At 35.3% G+C, this 23,296-nt stretch overlaps 1 protein-coding gene across 3 annotated transcripts in view; it reads left to right on the top strand.

Annotated features, from left to right (window-relative positions):
* The window catches only part of SCN2A (sodium channel, voltage gated, type II alpha subunit), a 177,433-nt gene that overhangs the window by 93,996 nt on the left and 60,141 nt on the right, over positions 1-23,296 (top strand). For all 3 annotated transcript variants that reach the window (XM_011990992.1, XM_011990993.1, XM_011990991.1), the window contains exons 12-14: positions 2,064-2,408; positions 5,864-5,996; positions 10,324-10,562. In XM_011990992.1, coding sequence (XP_011846382.1) covers positions 2,064-2,408; positions 5,864-5,996; positions 10,324-10,562 — 717 coding nt within the window. The remainder of the gene's footprint in view (positions 1-2,063; positions 2,409-5,863; positions 5,997-10,323; positions 10,563-23,296) is intronic.

The following is a 23,296-nucleotide window of genomic DNA, read 5'->3' as shown; positions in this document are numbered from 1 at the left end:
ATCTAGAACTAGAAGTACCATTTGACCCAGCCATCCCATTACTGGGTATATACCCAAAGGATTATAAATCATGCTGCTATAAAGACACATGCACATGTATATTTATTGTGGCACTATTCACAATAGCAAAGACTTGGAACCAACCCAAATGTCCATGAATGACAGACTGGATTAAGAAAATGTGGCACATATACGCCATGGAATACTATGCAAACATAAAAAAGGATGAGTTCATGTCCTTTGTAGGGACATGGATGCAACTGGAAACCATCATTCTCAGCAAACTATCAGAAGAACAGAAAACCAAACACTGCATGTTCTCACTCATAGGTGAGAACTGAACAATGAGAACACTTGGTCACAGGAAGGGGAACATCACACACTGGGGCCTGTTGTGGGGAGGGGGGAGTGGGGAGGAATAGCATTAGGAGATATACCTAATGTAAATGATGAGTTAATGGGTGCAACACACCAACATGGCACATGTATACATATCTAACAAACCTGCACTTTGTGCACGTGTACCCTAGAACTTAAAGTATAATAAAAAAGAAAATAAATTAAAGAAAAAAAAAACTCATGAGATCTCATGAGGCTTATTCACTAACACGAGAACAGTATGGAGAAAACTGATACTATGATTCAACTTTTTCCCACCAGGTCCCTCTCCCAACAATGGAAATTATGGGAGATACAACTCAAGATGAGATCTGGGTGGGGACACAGCCAAACCATATTAGTCAGGAATATGAAAACCTAGATATTAGTAGATATAAAATAATGGTTTTAATTGGTTTTAAACCCTTGGAGAGGAAAAGATCAAACCAGTAATACTTAAATGATGAAGTTAGTATTCTTTCTATTAATAATTACATAAATCCAATGCAAGCTGGCTCAAGTAAAAAAGAGAATGTATTAGATGGTGTAAATTATGTCTGTGAGTAGCTTTAAGAATGGTTGCATCTAGAAACTCAAGACATGTTACCATGACCATGTCTTTTTCCACCATATCTGAATCCAGGTTCCTCCCACATGGTGGCAAGATGTCACTGCAACTCCAAACTTAGAGCCAATATATTTAGCAGTCTTAAGTGAAAAAGCACCATTTCCTCAACAGTTGTAAAAGACAGGGATATCTTTCAATTGACCAAGCAGGATTTCATGACCATCTTTAAATTATATATAGAATACACTGATTGACTAGGCCTGGGACATTGCCTGGGACATTGGGAGACCCTAACCTCAATTCCTACTGCATCTAGGAATTGAAGTTAGTGTCTCCCAGATTACCTGGTCTGAGAGTTGAGGAGCATTTCTCAAGGCTAAAAAGCGTACTGATATATATAAAAAAAAAAATTAAATGATTGTGATCGGACTCTTAGTGAAAACTTAGTTTTTGTAAATATTGCCCTCAGATATCTTGAGACAGAGACAAAATGGTGAAAATTGAGGAATAAATCATACAGTTATTTCAGCTTGATTTAATTTATTCATGAAGACCATCATAAAATATGCAAAGGGAAGTGGAGAAGCTGCCCCTTGTACTATAATTAAACATCCCTACTAGCAAGATTAATTATATTTCCTCCATGGTAAGATTTGCATCAGGGCGTGGTCACTAGTGAGCTCTTACTGGCTATATTTTTGACTTCAGAGGATCTAAAGGTAGGTTTGTGTTTAATTGTTTTCCATTGGGTTGTTAACTGAAATTAACTTCTAAGGAAGGGTCTATCAAAAATATCATTTCTAATGCCAATAAGAGGACAAAACATTATGGGGACAATTCTAGCTATGTTGAGGTACGGGTAGAGTAGAAGAAAAGAGAGCAGAAGATGAAAAATGGAGGAAGGAGAAAAAGCAAGAGTGAAATAGAAAAGGTGAACCTTGTAGAAAGTAACAAAATGCCACCAGCAGTCATCAGAGGGGCCCTTGGTTCTGCGTGTCCAATGACTTATCCTTGCGTAAGTCAATGACTATGACACAGTGAATCAAATTCTGTTTTTCAGAATGCCAGCTCTTAATTCTGTTCATCTGGTTTTTGTTTCTTCTCTTGTTATTCATAGTCCTTACTGAGCATCCGTGGCTCCCTTTTCTCTCCAAGACGCAACAGTAGGGCTAGTCTTTTCAGCTTCAGAGGTCGAACAAAGGACATTGGCTCTGAGAATGACTTTGCTGATGATGAGCACAGCACCTTTGAGGACAATGACAGCCGAAGAGACTCTCTGTTCGTGCCGCACAGACATGGAGAACGGCGCCACAGCAATGTCAGCCAGGCCAGTCGTGCCTCCAGGGTGCTCCCCATCCTGCCCATGAATGGGAAGATGCATAGCGCTGTGGACTGCAACGGTGTGGTCTCCCTGGTCGGGGGCCCTTCTACCCTCACATCTGCCGGGCAGCTCCTACCAGAGGTGAGGCCAATTAAAATTGCAGCTGATGGGAAGAGAGTTGTGACTGGTGCAGGCAGGAGTGTTTTTCCATTTCCAAATCTAAGAATTTGTTGAGTTTGTTGCCCAAAGGCTGGGAGTTTGTTCAATCAAGCTATTATCTTGTAAAATTGTTCTATTCAGACTTTTCTACAAAGTAATTAAAAACTTAGGTTGGCTGTCAGAGAATATAATTAGAAGTAATCTTTCATCATTATTACTATGGTATGAAACTTGCCAAAAAGCAAAGCAACAATTTATCAAGCATGATGTTTGATTAATATAGTTAAATTAAATCCAAGGAAATTAATGCTCATAAATTAAATACTTAAGGATTTTGTGACGGTTGTTCATTTAAAAGATCTGAATACTTCCACTTGCAGTAGATACTATTACTAAGTAGATTTAAATCTCATAGTACAAGATTGCCTCTCTTTGCAGGTCAGAGTGTTGTAACCTTTTTAGCAACCACTCTAATGATCCCAACCATTGTAAATTTGTGTAGTGAAGAACCACTCAAAAAGTACCTTGTATGGAATCATGGGTTGTCATTTTTAGAGCAGATTCCAATTTTTATATTATTATCATAAACTCTTATTGTAAACAAAGTGGCCGAAAATCAATCACATGGAAAAGGATTTCAACTACATACTAGACATTTATAGGGCTATATTATTGAAATTTACTTCATGAGCCATAAGATGCCTTTAATGTTGGTATTTTTTTATTATACTTTAAGTTCTAGGGTACATGTACTGGAACCAGCCCAAATGTCCATCAGTGATAGACTGGATTAAGAAAATGTGGCACATATACACCATGGAATACTATGCAGCTATAATGTTGGTATTAAATACTTGATTGTTTTTATAGCATTTAAAAGGTCTTCTTATGATTTTTTTTTTTTTTTACATAGTTCCATTTATTATCATTGGACAAGCTCTTTGAGCCACATTAAAATGATATGGAGTTCGCTTTCAGTTACCTAATGGTGGAGCTTCTTATCTTGGATTATAAAATACCCATTATCTTCTTCACATTTTTTGCATGGCCTCTCCCCACCTCCTTCTACCAGAGAAGTGTCCAGGTATCCTGGAGTCAGGTTGAACCATGAGAAAAGTAGAACTTTATAGTGGAGGAACCAGGAAGAATGAAAAGAGAACATCAGTTCTTCTTAAAAAATGATAGTAGCTAACCATGTACCAGACACTGTCCAGAACACTTTACATGTGTTAAGTCATTTAACCCATAACAACCCTTTTTGATAGTTAGTAATATTATCCCAATTTTGCAGAGGAGGAAACTCAGGCTTGTGCATGGTGGAGCTAAGATTTGACCCCAGTTATGCTGGTTACTGAACCTACATTCTACCAACACTGAAATATTGCCTCCCATTGAGTTATTTTTAATTTTTTTAAATTGAAAAGAAGAGATGGTTAAGGAAATAAATACATAAACACTTTCATTTTAACCAGTGTTTCCCAAAATATACTTCACTTTCATACTACTTACATCAGAATCTCATGGGATGCTTCTTAAAACTAGAGATTCCTGTGCCTACCCAGACCTATTCAGACCAAAACACTGATGAGAAAATGTCTGGGAATCTTCTTCCTTAACAAGCATCCCACATAATTCTATACATAACAAAATATGTTTATCACTGATCTTGATAAATGTTAATTGGGTAAATAAAAGCAAATCTACAATTACCATGCGTGAACACAGAGAGACTGTCAGTCTGTCAGAAATTATTTAGCATTTATCAATAATTATTATAAATCTCCTGTCCTATCAGAGAGGATGGCACAAATCTCTGAAGGCAAAGTTGGGGCCAGCTTGAAACAAAGCTTCGTGTGATCCCTTTATTTCCTGCTTCCTCAACTTCATTCTTTAATCTTAGAATCTTAGGTGCTTTGGGGCAGGGCACCGTACTATTGAAAAGTTGAGATGAAGGTACAGACAAATGAAGTAGGCTTTTGGAGAATGCAGAGGGGAAATGACAATAGAAAATAAATAGCTATGGGCAAATGACACCCTTGAAAGCACATAATTTCCTGTACTTTACACATAAATTCAATTGAGACAATTTAACTTAAGAAATAATTTTCTTTGTAGTGTCATTAGCAGTTTTGGAATCTATTTGAAAATTAGACAAATCTAGGTTTGTACATGTGCTTCTGTGTAGAACAGAAGGGACTAGATGATCTCCATGTGATCCTATTGTTTTTCTCCTTAAACCTTTGCCTCTTTCTGACAAGCTAAAGTATTTTAAATTCTGAGAGGCACCCTTTTGATTAAAAGAGTTTTATTTTTAGAGAGAGGTTATTCTTTTCTTACTAATTTTCTTTTTTACCTTAAAATTAATTTTAGAATGATATATGTGAATGTTTATGACCATTAGTGACAATCATATGCACTGAGTGGAAATTTTGGTTTTGAATATGTATGCATTAAAATAATTCAGCTTACAAAAGATAAAATACTGCTAATTGTTCATACCATAATACGATGTGACCAAAATAAATAATATTTTGATCATATTATTATATTTTGATCATATTGTTCAAAATTCTCAAATAGGGAAAATCCTCAAATAAATGAAACTTTTAAATTTATTATTAACACTGAGAACTGCATTTGAAATTCTTTAGTTTTACCTTTTTTTCCCCTGTGATAATTAACATCGTTTGATCTCCTAAAGTAGGAATAAAATTTCGCCCATGTTGAAATCCTGATGAGTTTATTCTGCAATAGGAGATGATCAGATCACTGTATCATTACTAAAAATCATAATCCCCCACGTTGGTATTACCTCCTTAAATTAGAGTCTCAGTGCCAAGGGTGGATTGTTTTGTGGATTAAGTTGTTTTTTTTAATATAGGGTAAAGTTATAGATTAGTTCTAAAATTTAGTTTTGTAATTAGGAATGTTGGGAAATGTTACCTGTCTCTAATGAATGAAGGCATTTGAAAGCTGGAATTCACATTTTCGGGGAACTAGTACTGATGCATGTTAAGGAAACTTTCAAACCTTTTTCTTCATATATTAAACTACCTGAATATATGTCTATAAAGATCTAAAAACTCAACTTGAGTGAAAATTAAGAAACAATATTTTCGGTTTGAAGTCCCCAGTAGGACTGGCTGAAATGCTAAAAGGCTATCTGTCCAGTAGTAGACCTGGTACCTCCAGCCCAAATCCCTGGGATGCAGGAATAGGAAAGCCCATCTTGACAAAACCAAGCCTTCCTAAAAGCTGAAAATCTGGTGGACTTTCAAATACCCTCCAATAATTATAATTCCAACAATATCTTAGTGAGCTTTTTACATCTGAGAAAGCATGGTGTATATTTAGTTAAACAACACCCATTATAGGAATGCTTTGGGCTTTGCTGCTTTCAAAAATAGTGGTTATTTCGTCTGAAATTCTATTTTTAGGGCACGACTACTGAAACAGAAATAAGAAAGAGACGGTCCAGTTCTTATCATGTTTCCATGGATTTACTGGAAGATCCTACATCAAGGCAAAGAGCAATGAGTATAGCCAGCATTTTGACCAACACCATGGAAGGTATGTCAAAAGTCCTGCATCATAGTTACTTGGTGCTTTGGTAATGATAAAAAAACACTTCACAAATTTCAATAAAATACTTCCTGACTTGATACTGTATCATCATTATACATTTTACTAAGTAAAAGTAAAATCTGTGCACAACTCATGGATTCTATTATCTTCCATAGATTTTTTATATTTAGCCTCCAGAAAGTTGCTGCAAATTTAAGGTATATTTTGAACACCACTTTCATACATTAAATTCTAAACACTGAAACTTGTGTGCATGACATTGAAAAGAGTAATGATAAATGCTTATCCTTATGATGATGCTAAGCCATTTGGATTGTATTAACTGCTTGAGACACAGTTATAGAATCCTATGACTTAACCAGAAATATAAATTAAAAATGTGAATTAGGGTTTAATATTAACTTCCTTGAAGCAAAGTGTTTAAAATTTCATAGTCCTACTTTTGCCTTTCTCTGACTAGATTCTTACAATATATCAGCTTTCTCTTTAGTTGCAGATTTTATCTGAATAGTTAACATAATGTTTAGCACTCTGGATCTCAGAATGCCAAAACAAAGACTTTGGGGACAACTTAATCTGTGATCAATTTCTGGCTCTGCCATATGTTAAATGTGTTAATTTGTGACTTTGAATTTCAGTCTCCTCATCAGTAAAGTGTGGATGATGATGTTTAGGCATAAGGTTGTTGAATGAATTAAATAAGCCTTCTTAGATAAAACACTGACGTATTTGGCATGCAGAAAACAGTTAATAAATATTATCATTATTAGTTGTTTTGTTGTTGTTATTTTTGTTAATTCACATGTTTTTGCCTTTCCATACTGTAAGAGAATTCAAACAACTATCAACTTCAACTACTTGGAAAACATTTTCATGTAAAATGTATTCTATCCCCCTTCCTTGCCCTCTTATTCTCTCCTCTCCCCATCTCTTCACAAACCTTCTCCCTTGTATCCCTTCCCAGGGATGTGTGTGAGTGTGTGTGTGTGTGTGTGTGTGTGTAGATGTGTCAAAGGAGAAAAGAAAAGGTGAATGAAAGCAAAAGAGAGCAAGCATACACATCCCTTTCTTATTAATAATTAGATTTTCTCTTGAGATTGGATAGACTCCTGGAATAATTCTTTTCCAGTCTGTATGCAAAGATCCCATAATATTATTAATACCAATACGAAAAGTCACAGCTAGAAAAAACTCACAGTGTAGATGACTGTGTACATCACAGACAAGTTAGTATTACAAGACCCAATTTTCATAATGTCCTAATGCAGTATCAGAAACCTTTTCACTGATTTCAATGGAATATTAAACTCTAGTACGTTCTTCCCCAACCTCGCCTGCGTTAGCTTGCACTCCCTCTTCCCCCCAGCTGCCAGTAGCTTGCTCCTCCCTGTCCCTCCAGGTAAATCTTTTGAAGATTGTCTGGCCTTCCGCTCCTTGCCATAGCAAAACCACTGAAAGGAAGCTGCCAGTGGTTCTGCTACCGATGTCAGCAGCATGTCTGCTCCCTAAAGCAGGAAGTAGAGAAGGAGACAGGGTAAGTCTCAATCAACAGTCATGCTTTGCACTTCTCATAGCATTAAGTTTGAGCTAAATAAGGCATTACTTACAAAACCTCAAATATCCACAAGATTGGACTTGCCAACTAGTTAAGATTTGGAGTTCAAAATAAATGCACCCACACATCTCTCCATGAAACTATGTGACATGGAGTTGCTTAGGATGGAAAGGATATTCTAGGAATAAGTGCAACCTAGGAAGCTGAAGACTGAGAGTGTTTTCGTTTTATTATCTGCAGAGCTTTCGACTTTGTATATTTGTGAGAAATGATGGCCAAGTTTTTATTCTGCTTTTATCAGTTATCTAGAATGAAAACTGACTTTTCTTTATTCAATTGTATGTAGACACGTTGAGTGTGACATTGGTCAAGGTTGGTTGTTAGCAATATCATGTACATGCATACTCAGGGTGACTTAAGATAGTCCTTTTTTTTTTTTTTTGGTTTCTGATAATGGTGCAGTTTTCTTGGTTGACATAATCTCTTTCCTTGGGGATCCTTTCTTCTATGTCTGATCATTGTTTAGTTCGCCTTCCCTTTTTATGAACCAGGCTTGTTGATCCAGTTGGCAATTTTTGTTTTCCTTCTTTTTAACTACAGCCACGTCTCTGTTGTCCAGGGTAATGGATAGCCTCATGCTTAGTGAAACAGTAATGAATAAGCAAAAATGAACGATTTGCTTTTCAAATTTTTAAAAGTGCAAAATCACATAGAAATGTTTTCTGGTCACACCTTTGTGAAGGATGGTGGGAGGGTGAGTTAGAAGCACCTAAAGAATCAAGGTGAGCCAGCAAAAGACACAGACTTATTGTAAGTGATTCTAAGTGTGGATAACCCATGCAGGAATAATGGAGATGTGGCTGCAGTTCTCTCCTGAATGCTTTGCTTTGTTTTAAAGTGTGAGATTCGCCACCCCCCCCTCCCTTTTTTGGAATGAATAATTGAATGATTTTATTTTAGAACTTAAACAACTTTGCTCCGGTTATTCCTACTGTCAAGATGAGTCACACCTGCTGAATTTCATTTTTTAAACTTTTCTCCAGTTTATTTTTTTTCTATCCAGTTCCTGTTTGCTTCTCTTTATTTGCTATTTGACAGTTGGCATGGAAAGAAAAAGTCATATTATGACAGTATACAGACAAAATTAAATTTTGTAATTTCTCTTTTGTTATTTACTGTAAATAATATCTCCTTTTAACCTTCAATGTAAATATAAGGTTATTTGGGAGTTCAGAAGTATTTACAAAATAGTGCATAATAACTATATTTTTTCTTGAATTATAAATCAAATATTATTTATTGTTTACAAAGTTATGTACTAAGATAAATGGAAACAAACTGTGCACTTGAAGAATTTCAATATCCAAAGAGACAACTGACAAATCTACTTTTAGTGGAAATTTTAAAAACAATGAGCAATAAATTAATTTACTTTGGAAAATAGAATTATAGAATTGATTTGTGGCAAATGTTGATTAGTAGAAGAAAAATTATTATCTGTTGTTGTGATTGTCCTTTCATAGGCTGGTCACACCCTTACAAGGTTTAGTTCATAGTAAACTGTGCTGGATGTGGACAGATGTACCAGTTGCCACAATAGTATTAAAGTGACTGACTAAAGTCAACTATGCCATGGATTTAAAAAGAAGAAACCTTCCCTCTATTTCAGTGCTAAGAGGTGGTGGCCACATTTTGGCAGTACAGGTAATAGGGTGTACAGCAATGATATTGACAGAAAACAACAAATTCTGCGTATTTTTCCACTCATAAGTTGATGAAGAGATTATCTTGCCAAAGGAAGATGGCAGACAATTTTTCACTTCCTAATTCCCCAAATTTCTTTGCCAATATTTACCAAATTTCAGTACTTTGGGTATCACCTTAAAGGTCTGTGCATTTCTGTCTTCTCTCCCAATATTTGGTTGAAATTCTTCTTGACATCATTGTACATTTTCCTTGGATAAATGCATTTTAATATAAAATTTTATGTCATAGGTTTGATTGAGTTATATATTTCAATACATTAAAATAAATGTATACCATGAAAATGTATTAATTATATGTATATTTCAGTTAAACCTTTTGTATTTTTCCAATAATAAATGAGTTCCACTTTGTGAAATGTTGATTTGTAATAACAGTGAGGACTCCAATTCCTTAGGCTGGAGTATTTTCTCTTCTTTTATGCCCTCTACTTAAATGAGAAATGTAGAGAGATGGAACTTTGTTATGTCTAACATGCAAGCCTATAATCTAATAAAATTTGAGACTTTTAAACTAAGATTGGTGACACTGACAAAATTATCTAATTAGAAGATCACCAAAACATATCTAATCCAAGAAACTGGCATTCAGTGTGACTGATTAAGGTCCTTAGCACATCTCCTGAGATATCTATGATAACATATATACTTCTTGCTCTATCTGGAATATGGGTGAGCTTTAAGTGTACTCAGTGCAAGTTCTAACCACTAGTTTCTAGCAGCCTTGAAGATAAGTATCAGACAATTTAGTTTTTCTGATAGAATCTTGGAAGCTATGTTTAGCCAGGATACATTTGGAAAGCTTACTAGCCTTTCTGTCCTGATCCTTTCTGTGACAGCAAGCCCACTGTAAAATTTTCCCTGTTCCTCCAGCAGATTAACTCATCATATCTTTCAACAACTTTAGATTTTTAAAATTGCTTTAATTTAAACCAAAGACTGCTTAACAGAAAGTAAGCAGTTTTCATGAGGATTCTAACTTTTTTTCTTCCAGAACTTGAAGAATCCAGACAGAAATGCCCACCATGCTGGTATAAATTTGCTAATATGTGTTTGATTTGGGACTGTTGTAAACCATGGTTAAAGGTGAAACACCTTGTCAACCTGGTTGTAATGGACCCATTTGTTGACCTGGCCATCACCATCTGCATTGTCTTAAATACACTCTTCATGGCTATGGAACACTATCCCATGACGGAGCAGTTCAGCAGTGTACTGTCTGTTGGAAACCTGGTAAGCCTCACTGAGAGTTTCTCTTCCCATTGAAAGATTTTATAATTGCCTTAGTGAATTTTACATATTGCTGTCAAATTGAATATCAACTAATTGGCCATGTATACCTTGACATCAAATGTTTAGCATCCTTTTTAAATAACAAAAATATATTGCTATCATAGTGCAAAAGAGTCAAAGAATTTATGTATAATTTGATTTAGAATTGAATTTAAATTGCTTATTTATTAGAAGATGATTCTGAATTAATTGTCTTCCAAGGACATTGATCTATAACAAAATTCTGACGTATTTTTAAGATATTTAGAATAGGTTCTTTAGGACATGTCTGCATTTACTAAACAAATTATAAAATATGCCCAAGTCAGATAATTTTGAAATATCATTTGTAGGTACTTGAAGATGGACTATGTGGGAGGAAACATCATATGAGGGATTATTATTTTTTGTTTTTGTTTCTTCTACAGTCTTAGCAATATTAAATTTAGAAATTATTTATATAATTCTGTTAAAATATATATTAGCATTCACTGGATACGTATTGATATCATAATGTAGTATAGTATAGTGATAGATATTAGAATGGTCTTATACAGAGAGACAAAATGAAGAAAATCACGCAAAAAAGTATATTTATACAAGTATAAAATGCTTATTAAGTTCCCAACTTGATAAATGAACATATAAGCAGGTTATATAGAGATTGTAAATAATATGGCCTAAAGTATAACATACAATATTTTTAGGCGCTGAAGTAACCACTACATTTTTGAATTATATTTCAGGTAGGACTTACCTGAATTAAATGATAAAGTTGGCATATGTTGGCCACTTATTTTGTATCCGATACTGGACTAAATGGTTTACATTAACTCTCTCTCTCTAAAGTCCCAAAAAATCAGTCTTAAGATATTTACTATAAATTGTCTGTATTTTGCAGTTGGGAAACTGTATCCATGAGAAATTAACAGAGAAATAGAAGGTCTGAATGCTGTATCAGACTCTGAAAGCTATTTCAGAGACTATCGTAAGCTATGGGCAAAGATTACAGAAGCTTAGAGTAGGACAGGACAATAATATTACCTAGTTCAAATTCAGAGCTATGTAAGAATCTCTTCAACATTATTTCTAAAAAAAAAAAGCAGGATAGTGGGGTGGCAATTGAAACAAGAAAGCCTTTGGAGGTAATATGTTATAATCCAAGTTATAAGCAAAAATAAAGGGAATTCATTACCTCACGTTACTGAAGCCCACTTGCAACTAGTTCTAGGTCCTAACCTGGCTAGATTCAGGTTCTCAGCCAGCATCATTGAGAATCAGCTTCTCGTCTCTCTTCTTCTCAATATGTGACCTTCCTCTCTGGCTGGGTATTTTCTTACTATTGCCAACATTCTATCAACTTTTATTCTGCTAATGTAGCTCCAGGTACAGAAAGTTTGTGCTTCCTAATTAGTAGCTTTAATTAAGGCCCACAAATTGAATATCATTGACCTAGTTGGAGTTACATGGCCATTTCTAAATCAATCAGTTACCCTAACTCTTGGTTTTAATGCCATATTTGCCTAAATCAGAATCATATCTTATCACTGGAGGCAGAATAAATGAGTTAAACCATGAAAACAAAAATTAGGATACCATTACCAGAAGGAGGATAGATTCTAGAAAGAAATAACCAATAAATAGACAATTCAAGCTGGGGCTGGTCTTATGTGTTAAGGAATGTAGGATCTGTATCTGAGGTGAATTATGGAATAGTAGAAAATCCATGGGCAGGATACACATTCTTCTCAAATGCCTATGGGACATTCCCTAGGATAAGTTATAGGTTAGGTCATAAAACACACCTCAATAAACTTAAAAAATTAAAATAATACAAAGTATTTTTCTGATAAAAAATAAAATGAAATTAGAAATCAATAACAAGTCAATGTGGAGAATCACAAATATTTGGAAATTAAACAACTTACTCTTAAATAACCAATGAGTCAAGAAGATATCATAAGAGAAATTAGAAAATACTTTAAGGATGACTGAAAATCAAAACAAACCAAACTGAAATTAATGAGGGCAGCTAAAACAATATTTAAAGACAAATTTATACTGTAAATGTCTATGGTAAAATAGAAGATTTCCCAAATTGCTAATTTAAGCTCCTCTTTAAGAAACTAGATAAAGAATAGCAAATTAAACCTGAAGTTATCAGAAAAGGCAAATAACAAAGAAGAGAAAAATAACAGATAAAAATCAATAAACCCAAAATTTATTTTTTTGAAAAAATCAACAGAATTGACAAATCTTTAGCTAGGCCAACCAAGAAAAAAAGAGGAAAGACACAAATTATTAGAAGTAGGAATGAAGAGAGGATATCACCAGGGATCTTTTAGAAATAAAAAAGGAACATAAGGAATAGAATAAAATTAAACACCAGCAAACTACATAACCTAGGTGAAACTGAAAAATTCCTAGGAAGTAACAAACTTCCAGAACTGACTCAAGAAGTAGTAGACTATCTCAATATACCTATAATAAGAAAAAACTGAATTTGCAATTAAAAAAAAAAAAAAACTTCCCGCCAAAAAAAGCCTGAGTCCAGATAGTTTTCACTGGTGAATTTTGCCAAATGTTCAATGGAGTGTTACATCAATCCTTAACAAACTGTTCCAACAAACAGAAGAGAAGGGAATACTTCTCAACGCACTTTATGAAGCTAGAATTACCCTGATATTAATGCCAGACAAAAATATTATGAGAAAAGAACACAGACACAAATATAGACCAGCCATATCCCATAGGAGCATCAGCACAACAATCTTCAACAAAATACTAGAAGCCAAATCACACAACATATTTAGATTTTTGGATTATGTACTCGGAATAAGTGAAACTTATCCCAGTGATGCAAGGCTGGACCAACATAAAAAATTAATGTAATATATCATATTAATTTTTAAAACTATACAATCATCTCTATAAATGCTGTAATCACATGGAAAAAGCCAAAGTGTTTCATGATAAAAACACTCAGTAAACTTCAAATAGAAAAGAACTTCAGACTGATAAACACCAACTCAAAAGACCCCACACCTATCATCATTCTTAATAGTTACTTTAGATGCTTTTACCTTCAGGTCAAGAAGAAGGCAAGGATGCTTGCTCTTGCTACTTCTTTTCAATACTGTACTGAAAGATCTAACCAGGGAAATAAGACAAGAAAAAGATATTAATGGCATCTAGATTAGAACACAAGAAGTAAATTCTGTTAACGAATACATAATCTTGTATTTAGAAAATCCTATAAAATACACACACATACACACAACTGTTAGAACTAATAAATAAGATTGCAGAATACAAGATCAATATACAAAACTCAATTATATTTCTAAACACTACTAATGAGCAATCAGAAAATAAAATCAGAAAAATTCTATTTATAACAACATCAAAAAGAATAAAATACTTAGGAATAAATTTAATAAAATAAGTGTGAAACTTGTACACTGAAAGCTATAAAACATTGTTGAAAGAACTTAAAGAAGTACTAACTAAATGAAAACACATTTATATTCATAGATTAGAAGAAAATATCGTTAAGATGGCAATACTCACCAAATTAATCTGCAAATGTAATGCAATCCATATCAAAATCCCAGCTACCTATTTTGCAGAAAGTGACAAATTGACTATAAATTTTATATGAAAATGCAAGAGACCATGTACCATACAATCTTAACTAGAAAAAAAACAAAGTTGGAGAACACAAACTTCCAAATTTTAAAACTTACTACAAAGCAAAAGTAAGCAAGATAGTTTGGTACTGGCATAAGCATAGCTATATACATCAATGGAATCAAATTGAAATTCCAACAGTAAATCATTACATTTATGTTAAATTAATTTTCAACAAGACTACTAGACAATTTTATTAAGGTAAGAAGCCTTTTCAACAAATTGTGCTTGGACAAGTGAATATCAACATATGAAAGAATGGAATTGAAACCTTACTTAATAACATATATACAAATTAAGATAGGTCATAGGCCTAAATGTAGAGCTAAAACTATGAACTGTTAGAAGAAAATTTAGAAGTAAATCTTCATGACCTATTATTAAGCAATGATTTCTTAGATATGACACCAAAAGCACAAACAATAACAATAAGAAAAAAACAGTTCATTAGCCTTTATCAAAATTAGCAACTTTCATACTGCAAACAATATCATCAAGTAAAAGGACAACTTATAGAATGGAAGAGGACATTTGCAACCCAGATATCTGATCATGATTTGTATCTAATATATATAAAGGATTCTTATAACTCCACAGCAAACAAAATAGATAACTCACTAAAAATGACATATTAACAAAGAAGATAGACAAAAGGCCAATAAGCACATAAAAGATGGTCAGCATAACTGGCTAATTTTAGGGGAAAGGCAAATCAAAACTAAAATGAAACACCACTTCACACATACTAAGATGGCTATAATCAGAAAGAAACCCAATACCATTTTTTGGCAAGGACGTGGAAAAATTGGAATGCTTGTTCTTTATTTTGAGAATATAAAATGATGCAATCACTTTGGATAATAATTTAGCTGTCCCCCAAAAAGTTTAGGTTAGAATTACCATATGACCTGGCAATTTTACTAATTTCTTCGGATATATAGCTAAGAGAATTAAAACGTATTTCCACATGAATACTTACAGAATATTATTCATAATACTAAAAATTAAAAACAATTCAAAATGTCTATCACCTGATGAATGGATAAACAATATCCATCCAATAAAATGTTATTCATCCATAAAAGGAATGAAGTATTGCTACAATCTACAACAAGAATAAACCTTGAAAACATTATATTAAGTGAACAAAGCCAATCACAAAAGGTTACATATCATATTGCTACATTTATATGAAATGTTCAAAATAGGCAAACCCATAGACACAGAAAGTAGATGAGTGGTTGCCAGGCAGCAGGGATTAGGGTAAATGGTAGCAACAACTAACTAATGGGTATGTAGCTTCTTTTTAAGGCAATGAAAATGTTCTAAAATTCAATAATGGTGATGATTGTACAAGTCTGTGAATATATTACAAGCCTCTGAATTGCATACTAATATTTCATAGTAGGCATGTTTCACTAATTTTTATTCCAATCACCTATTGATGGATGTTCAAGTTGATTCCAGATACTTTACTACCATGTTGCAGTAAAAGTTCTTATATATATCACCTTTCAAAATGCTGTATTAACTTCTAGAGAATAGATTTCCAGGATTGAAGTATTCCCAATATTAAACATATTTATGTCACATAAAAATTATATGATATGCAAAGAAATAGGAAAATGTGACTCATAGTTAATAGATTAAAGTAGTATGTAGAAATAGATCTGGACATGAACGAATTGTTAGAATAAACAAAAAAGGACTTTGGAGGCCCTATTGTAAATACATTGAGCAATTTAAAGGAAAAATGTGGTCATAAGGAATAAACAGAGAACATGAGCAGAAAAAAATGAAAACTATAAAAAGAATCATTTAGACATTTTATAATTGAAAAGTACATATTCTAATATAAAAAATTCACTGGATGTGTTTAAAAGAAAACTGCAGATGTCAGAAGAAATAGTTGTTAACTCGAAGCACATTAATAGAAATTATCCAATTTGAACACTAGAGAATTGAAAGGAAAAATGAACTGAGTCTGACTATAATATGGGATAATATCAAGTAGTCTAAATATTTATATAATGGGAGAATCAGAAGGAGAAAATAGACAGAATGAGAGCAAATATTTGAAGACACAATGGCCAAAAATTTCCTAAAGTTGGTGAAAAATATTAACTTACAGACTTTAATGTTACCTTATAAAATGTTAGTGAACATCAAAGGATAAATGTAAAGTAAGCCCATACTTAGACATACCTTAGTCATGCTGCTGAAAACAACAGCAATAACAAAAAGTTCTGGAAACAACAAGAAGAAAATTATTTACTATATACATGAGACTAACGTCTTACCAGAAATAATTCAGGCCAGAAGAAGGTGGCCAGATAAAATAAAGAAATAAAAGCCCATTATTCTACAGAAAGTGAAACTATCTGTCAGAAATTAAAATGAAGTAAAGAATTCTAAGATAAACAAAAACCTAAAAAAGCTGTTACCACCAGAACTACACTACAAGAAATGTTAATGGAAGTTCTTTAGGCCGAATGGGAAAAATAGCAGATCGAAATTTGGTTCTGGGAATGATGGTCACTAGATATGAATCAATGTGGGTAAATACGAAAGACTATCTTTTTTGTCCTTAATTTTTTTTCACATTTATTTGAGGTTCAGGGGTATATATGCAGGTTTGTTACATAAATAAATTGTAAATCACAGGGGTTTGGTATACAGATTATTTCATCATCCAGGTAATAAGCATAGTACGCTGTAGGTAGTTCTTTGATCCTCATCCTCCTCCTACCCTCCACCCTCCAGTGTCTGTTGTCCCCTTCTTTGTGTTCCTATGAACTCAATGTTTAGTTCCCACCTATAAGTGAGAACATGCAGTATTTGGTTTTCTGTTGCTGTGGTAAATTTTTTAAAAAGACAACTGATTGTTTAAAGTGGGGATTTATAACATAGTTAAGTGTGAAATATGTGAAAAGATTAGAATTTTTTGAGATGGAGTCTCGCTCTGTCGCCCAGCCTGGAGTGCAGTGGTGCGATCTTGGTTCACTGAAGGTCCACCTCCCGGGTTCACGCCATTCTCCTGCCTCAGCCTCCCGACTCGCTGGGACTACAGACACCAGCCACCACGTCTGGCGAATTTTTTTTTTTTTTTTTTGCATTTTTAGTGCAGACGGGGTTTCACCATGTTAGCCAGGATGGTCTCAATCTCCTGACCTCATGATCCGCCTGTTTTGACCTCCCAACGTGCTGGGATTACAGGCAGGAGCAACCATACTTGGCCAGAACATTTTATATAAAGTGTTACAATATTAAGTCTATATAAAAAATTACAAGAAAGTATCCCTTATGAACACAGAAGCAAAAAATCATTAGCAAAATATGATCAATAAAATCGAGCAATAGAGAAAAAAGTAGTAAATACTTAACTTTTTAAACATGTGGAGATTATCTCAGAAAAGTAAGATTCATTTAACATCTGAAAAGTGATCAATTAATTGGCCATATTACCTCTAAAAGAATAAAGGAAAGCCTAAGATCACCTCAATAGATGCAGAAAAGGATCTGACAAAACTCACCAGCCATTCGTGAGAAAAACTCTCAGTAAACTAGGAATAGAAAGTAACTTTCTCAAGTTGTTAAGGATGTTTAAGAAAACCCTACATCTAGTCAGGTGTGGAGGCTCATGCCTGTAATCCCAGCACTTTGTGAGGCTGAGGCAGTGGATCACCTGAGGTTAGGAGTTCAAGACCAACCTGGCCAACATAGTGAAACCCCATCTGTACTAAAAATACAAAAAATTAGCTGGGCGTGGTGGCAGGCGCCTGTAATTCCAGCTACCAGGGAGGCTGATACAGTAGAATTGCTTGAACTCGGGAGGCAGAGGTTGCAGTGAGCTGAGATCAAGCCACTGCACTCCACACTCCAGCCTGGGCAACAAGAGTGAAACTCTGTCAAAACAAAACAAAACAAAATGAAACAAAAACGAAAGAAAGAAAGAAGGAAAGAAAGAAAGAAAAGGAAGGAAGGAAGGAAGGAAAACTCTACACCTAATATTTTACTTATCAGTGAGATGTGTAAGCAGTGAATTCTTGCCACTTAGAAAAATGGAGTGCTTTCCCCTGAAAATAGACAAATGTGTCGATTTTTACCACTTTTATTCAACTTTGCATTGGAAGTTTTACCAACTGAAGTAAAGGGGAAAAAAACACAAATAAAATGTATAAATATTGAAATGTGGTAGAAGTGTCTATTTCATCAACATGATGATATTGTAGACAATCCTAATAAATCTTTGCAACAGTGATTAGAAATAAACAATGATTTTAAATATTTTATTTGCCATAATAGCAAAAAACACAAAGAATATAGTAATAAATTTAACAAATCATTTCAAGACACCTACACTAAAAACATTGAAACATGGCTGAGAATAACTACAGAAGATTTAAACAAATGGAAATATATATGCCATGTTCATGCAATAGAAGATTCAATATTATAAAGAAATTAATTCTTCCCGAATGTATCTGTCAATTCAACCCAATCCCAGTAAAAATGTCACAGATTTTCTTTGTAGAAATTGCTGAACTGACTTTCTATGCATATACACAGTGCTTAAAATTGCCAAAATAATACTGATAAAAGAATAATGAAAACATTAACATACCTGACTTCAAGGCTTGTTATAAAGCTGTACTAATCAGGAATCTATAGTATTGGCATAAACAAAGATATCAATGGAACATAATGCTGAGTTCATAAATAGATCCAAACTATATGTCAATGGATTTTTTGACAAAGACACTACAGAAAGGAAATAGAAGAAAGTATTTTCACCAAAATATCAGGAACACTTAAATAAATGTACGGAAAATAAATGAACCTCCCTGTTAAATCTTATGCCACATGCCAGAATCAATATGGATTGTAGACTAAGCAAAAAAGCTAAAACAGATTGGGAGGTTCCAAGATGGCCAAATAGGAACAGCTCCAGTCTGCAGCTCCCAGCGTGAGTGACGCAGAAGATGGGTGATTTCTGCATTTCCAACTGAGGTACCAGGTTCATCTCACTGGGACTTGTCAGACAGTGGGTGCAGCCCACGAGCAGGGTGGGGCATCACCTCACCTGGGAAGCATAAAGGGTTGGGGAATTCCCTTTCTTAGCAAAGGGAAACCATGACAGACGGTACCTGGAAAATCAGGACACTCCCACCCTAATAATGCGCTTTCCAATGGCCTTAGCAAATGGCACACCGGGAGATTATATTCTGCACCTGGCTCAGAGGGTCCCAAGCCCATGGAGCCTCACTGACTACTAGCACAGCAGTAGGAGATGAAACTGTAAGGCTACAGCGAGGCTGGGGAGAGGGGCGTCCATCATTGCTGAAGCTTGAGTAGGTAAAAAAAGTGGCCAGAAAGTGTGAACTGGGTGGAGCCCACCACAGCTCAAGGAGGCTGGCCTGCCTCTGTAGACTCTACCTCTGGGGGCAGGGTATAGCTGAACAAAAGGCAGCAGAAACTTCTGCAGACTTAAACATCCCTGTCTGACAGCTTTGAAGAGAGTAGTGGTTCTCCCAGCATGGAGTTTGAGATCTGAGAATGGACAGACTGCCTCCTCAAGTGGGTCCCTGACCCCTGAGTAGCCTAACTGGGAGACATTTCCCAGTAGGGGCTGACTGACACCTCATACAGCCAGGTGTCCCCCTGAGACGAAGGTTCCAGAGGAAGGATCAGACAGCAACATATACCATTCTGCAATATTTGCTGTTCTGCAGCCTCCACTGGTGATACCCAGGCAAACAGGGTCTGGAGTGGACTCCCAGCAAACTCCAACAGACCTGACACTGAAGGTTCTGACTGTTAGAAGGAAAACTAACAAACAGAAAGGACATCCACACCAAAACCCCATCTGTATGTCACCATCATCAAAGACCAAAGGTAGATAAAACCATAAAGATGGGGAGAAACTAGAGCAGAAAAGCTGAAAATTCTAAAAGTTAGAGTGCCTCTTCTCCCGCAAAGGAACGCAGCTCCTTGCCAGCAACAGAACAAAGCTGGACAAAGAATGACTTTGATGAGTTGAGAGAAGAAGACTTCAGACGATCGGTAATAACAAACTTCTCCGAGCTAAAGGAGGATGTTCGAACCCATTGCAAAGAAGCTAAAATCCTTGAAGAAAGATTAGACGAATGGCTAACTAGAATAAACAGTGTAGAGAAGTCCTTAAATGACCCGATGGAGCTGAAAACCATGGCACAAGAACTATGTGACGAATGCACAAGCTTCAGTAGCCAACTCAATCAACTGGAAGAAAAGGTATCAGTGATTGAAGATCAAATGAATGAAATGAAGTGAGATGAGAAGTTTAGAGAAAAAAGAGTAAAAAGAAATGAACAAAGCCTCCAAGAAATATGGGACTATGTGAAAAGACCAAATCTACGTCTGATTGGTGTACCTGAAAGTGATGGGGAGAATGGAACCAAGTGGGAAAACACTCTTCAGGATTATTATCCAGGAGAACTTCCCCAACCTAGAGAGGAAGACCAACATTCAAATTTGGGAAATACAGAGAATACCACAAAGACACTCCTCGAGAACAGCAACTCCAGGACACATAATTGTCAAATTCACCGAAGCTGAAATGAAAGAAAAATGTTAAGGGCAGTCAGAGAGAAAGGACAGATTACCCACAAAGGGAAGTCCATCAGACTAACAGCGGATCTCTTGGCAGAGACTCTACAAGCCAGAAGAGAGTGGGGGCCAACATTAAACATTCTTAAAGAAAATAATTTTCAACCCAGAATTTCATATCCAGCCAAACTAAGTTTCATAAGTGAAGGAGAAATAAAATCCTTCACAGACAAGCAAATGCTGGGAGATTTTGTGACTACCAGCCCTGCTCTACAAGAGCTCCTGAAGGAAGCTCTAAACATGGAAAGGGACAACCAGTACCAGCCACTGCAAAAACATGCCAAAATGAAGACCGTCAATGCTAGGAAGAAATTGCATCAACTAACGAGCAAAATAACCAGCTAACATCATGATGACAGGATCAAGTTCACACATAACAATATTAACCTTAAATGTAAATGGGCTAAATGCTCCAATTAAAAGACATAGACTGGCAAATTGGATAAAGAGTCAAGACTCATCAGTGTGCTGTATTCAGAAGACCCATCTCATGTGCAGAGACACACAGAGGCTCAAAATAAAGGGATGGAGGAATATCTACCAAGCAAATGGAAAACAAAAAAATGTAGGGGTTGCAATCCTAGTCTCTGATAAAACAGAACTTCAGCCAACAAAGATCAAAAGAGATGAAGAAGGCCATTACATAATGGTAAAGGGATCAATTCAACAAGAAGAGCTAACTGTCTTAAATATATATGCACCCAATACAGGAGCACCCAGATACATAAAGCAAATCCTTAGAGACCTACAAAGAATCTTAGGGACCCACACAACAATAATGGGAGACTTTAACACCCCACTGTCAACATTAGACAAATCAACGAGACAGAAAGTTAACAAGGATATCCAGGAATTGAACTCAACTCTGCACCAAGCAGACCTAATAGACATCTACAGAACCCTCCACCCCAAATCAACAGAATATACATTCTTCTCAGCACCACATCACACTTATTCCAAAACTGACCACATAGTTGGAAGTAAAGTACTCCTCAGCAAACATAGAAACAGAAATTATAACAAACTCTCTCTCAGACCACAGCACACTCAAACTAGAACTCAGGATTAAGAAATTCACTCAAAACCACTCAACTACATGGAAACTGAACAACCTGCTCCTGAATGACTACTGGGTGCATAACAAAATGAAGGCTGAAATAAAGATGTTGTTTGAAACCAGTGAGAACAAAGACACAACATACCAGAATCTCTGGGATACATTTAAAGCAGTGTGTGGAGGGAAATTTATAGCACTAAATGCCCACAAGAGAAAGCAGGAAAGGTCTAAAATTGACACCATAACATCACAATTAAAAGAGCTAGAGAAGCAAGAGCAAACACACATTCAAAAGCAAGCAGGAGGCAAGAAATAACTAAGATCAGAGCAGAACTGAAGGACATAGAGACATAAAAAACCCTTCAAAAAATCAATGAATCCAGGAGCTAGTTTTTTGAAAACATCAACAAAATTGATAGACCACTAGGAAGATTAATAAAGAAAAGAGAGAAGAATCAAATAGGCACAATAAAAAATGATAAAGGGGATATCACCTCTGATCCCACAGAAATGCAAACTACCATCGGAGAATACTATAAACACCTCTACGCAAATAAACTAGAAAATCGAGAAGAAATGGATAAACTGCTAGACACATACACCTTCCCAAGACTAAACCAGGAAGAAGTTGAATCCCTGAATAGACCAATAACAGGCTCTGAAATTGAGGCAATAATTAATAGCCTACCAACCAAAAAAAGTCCAGGACCAGATGGATTCACAGCTGAATTCTACCAGAAGTACAAAGAGCAGCTGATACCGCTGCTTCTGAAACTATTCCAATCAATAAAAAAGAGGGAATCCTCCCTAATTCGTTTAATGAGGCCAACAACATCCTGATACCAAAGCCTGGCAGAGACACAACAAAAAAAGAGAATTTTAGACCAATATCCCTGATGAACATTGATGCAAAAATCCCCAGTAAAATACTGGCAAACCGAATCCAGCAGCATATCAAAAAGCTTATTCACCACGATCAAGTTGGCTTCATCCCTGGGATGCAAGGCTGGTTCAACATACACAAATCAATAAACGTAATCCAGCATATAAACAGAATCAAAGACAAAAACTACATGATTATCTCAATAGATGCAGAAAAGGCCTTCAATAAAATTCAACAGCCCTTCATGCAAAAAATTCTCAATAAAGTAGGGATTGATGGGACTTATCTCAAAACAAGAACTATTTATGACAAATCCACAGCTAATATCATACCGAATGGGCAAAAACTGGAAGCATTCCCTTTGAAAACTGGCACAAGACAGGGATGTCCTCTCTCACCACTCCTATTCAACATAGT

Source organism: Mandrillus leucophaeus, unplaced genomic scaffold (genome assembly GCF_000951045.1).
Source record: "Mandrillus leucophaeus isolate KB7577 unplaced genomic scaffold, Mleu.le_1.0 Scaffold389, whole genome shotgun sequence".
In the NCBI taxonomy this organism is placed as follows: Eukaryota; Metazoa; Chordata; class Mammalia; order Primates; family Cercopithecidae; genus Mandrillus; species Mandrillus leucophaeus.
Note: the sequence above shows the minus strand (reverse complement) of the source record. Positions and strands in the feature narration are given on the sequence as shown.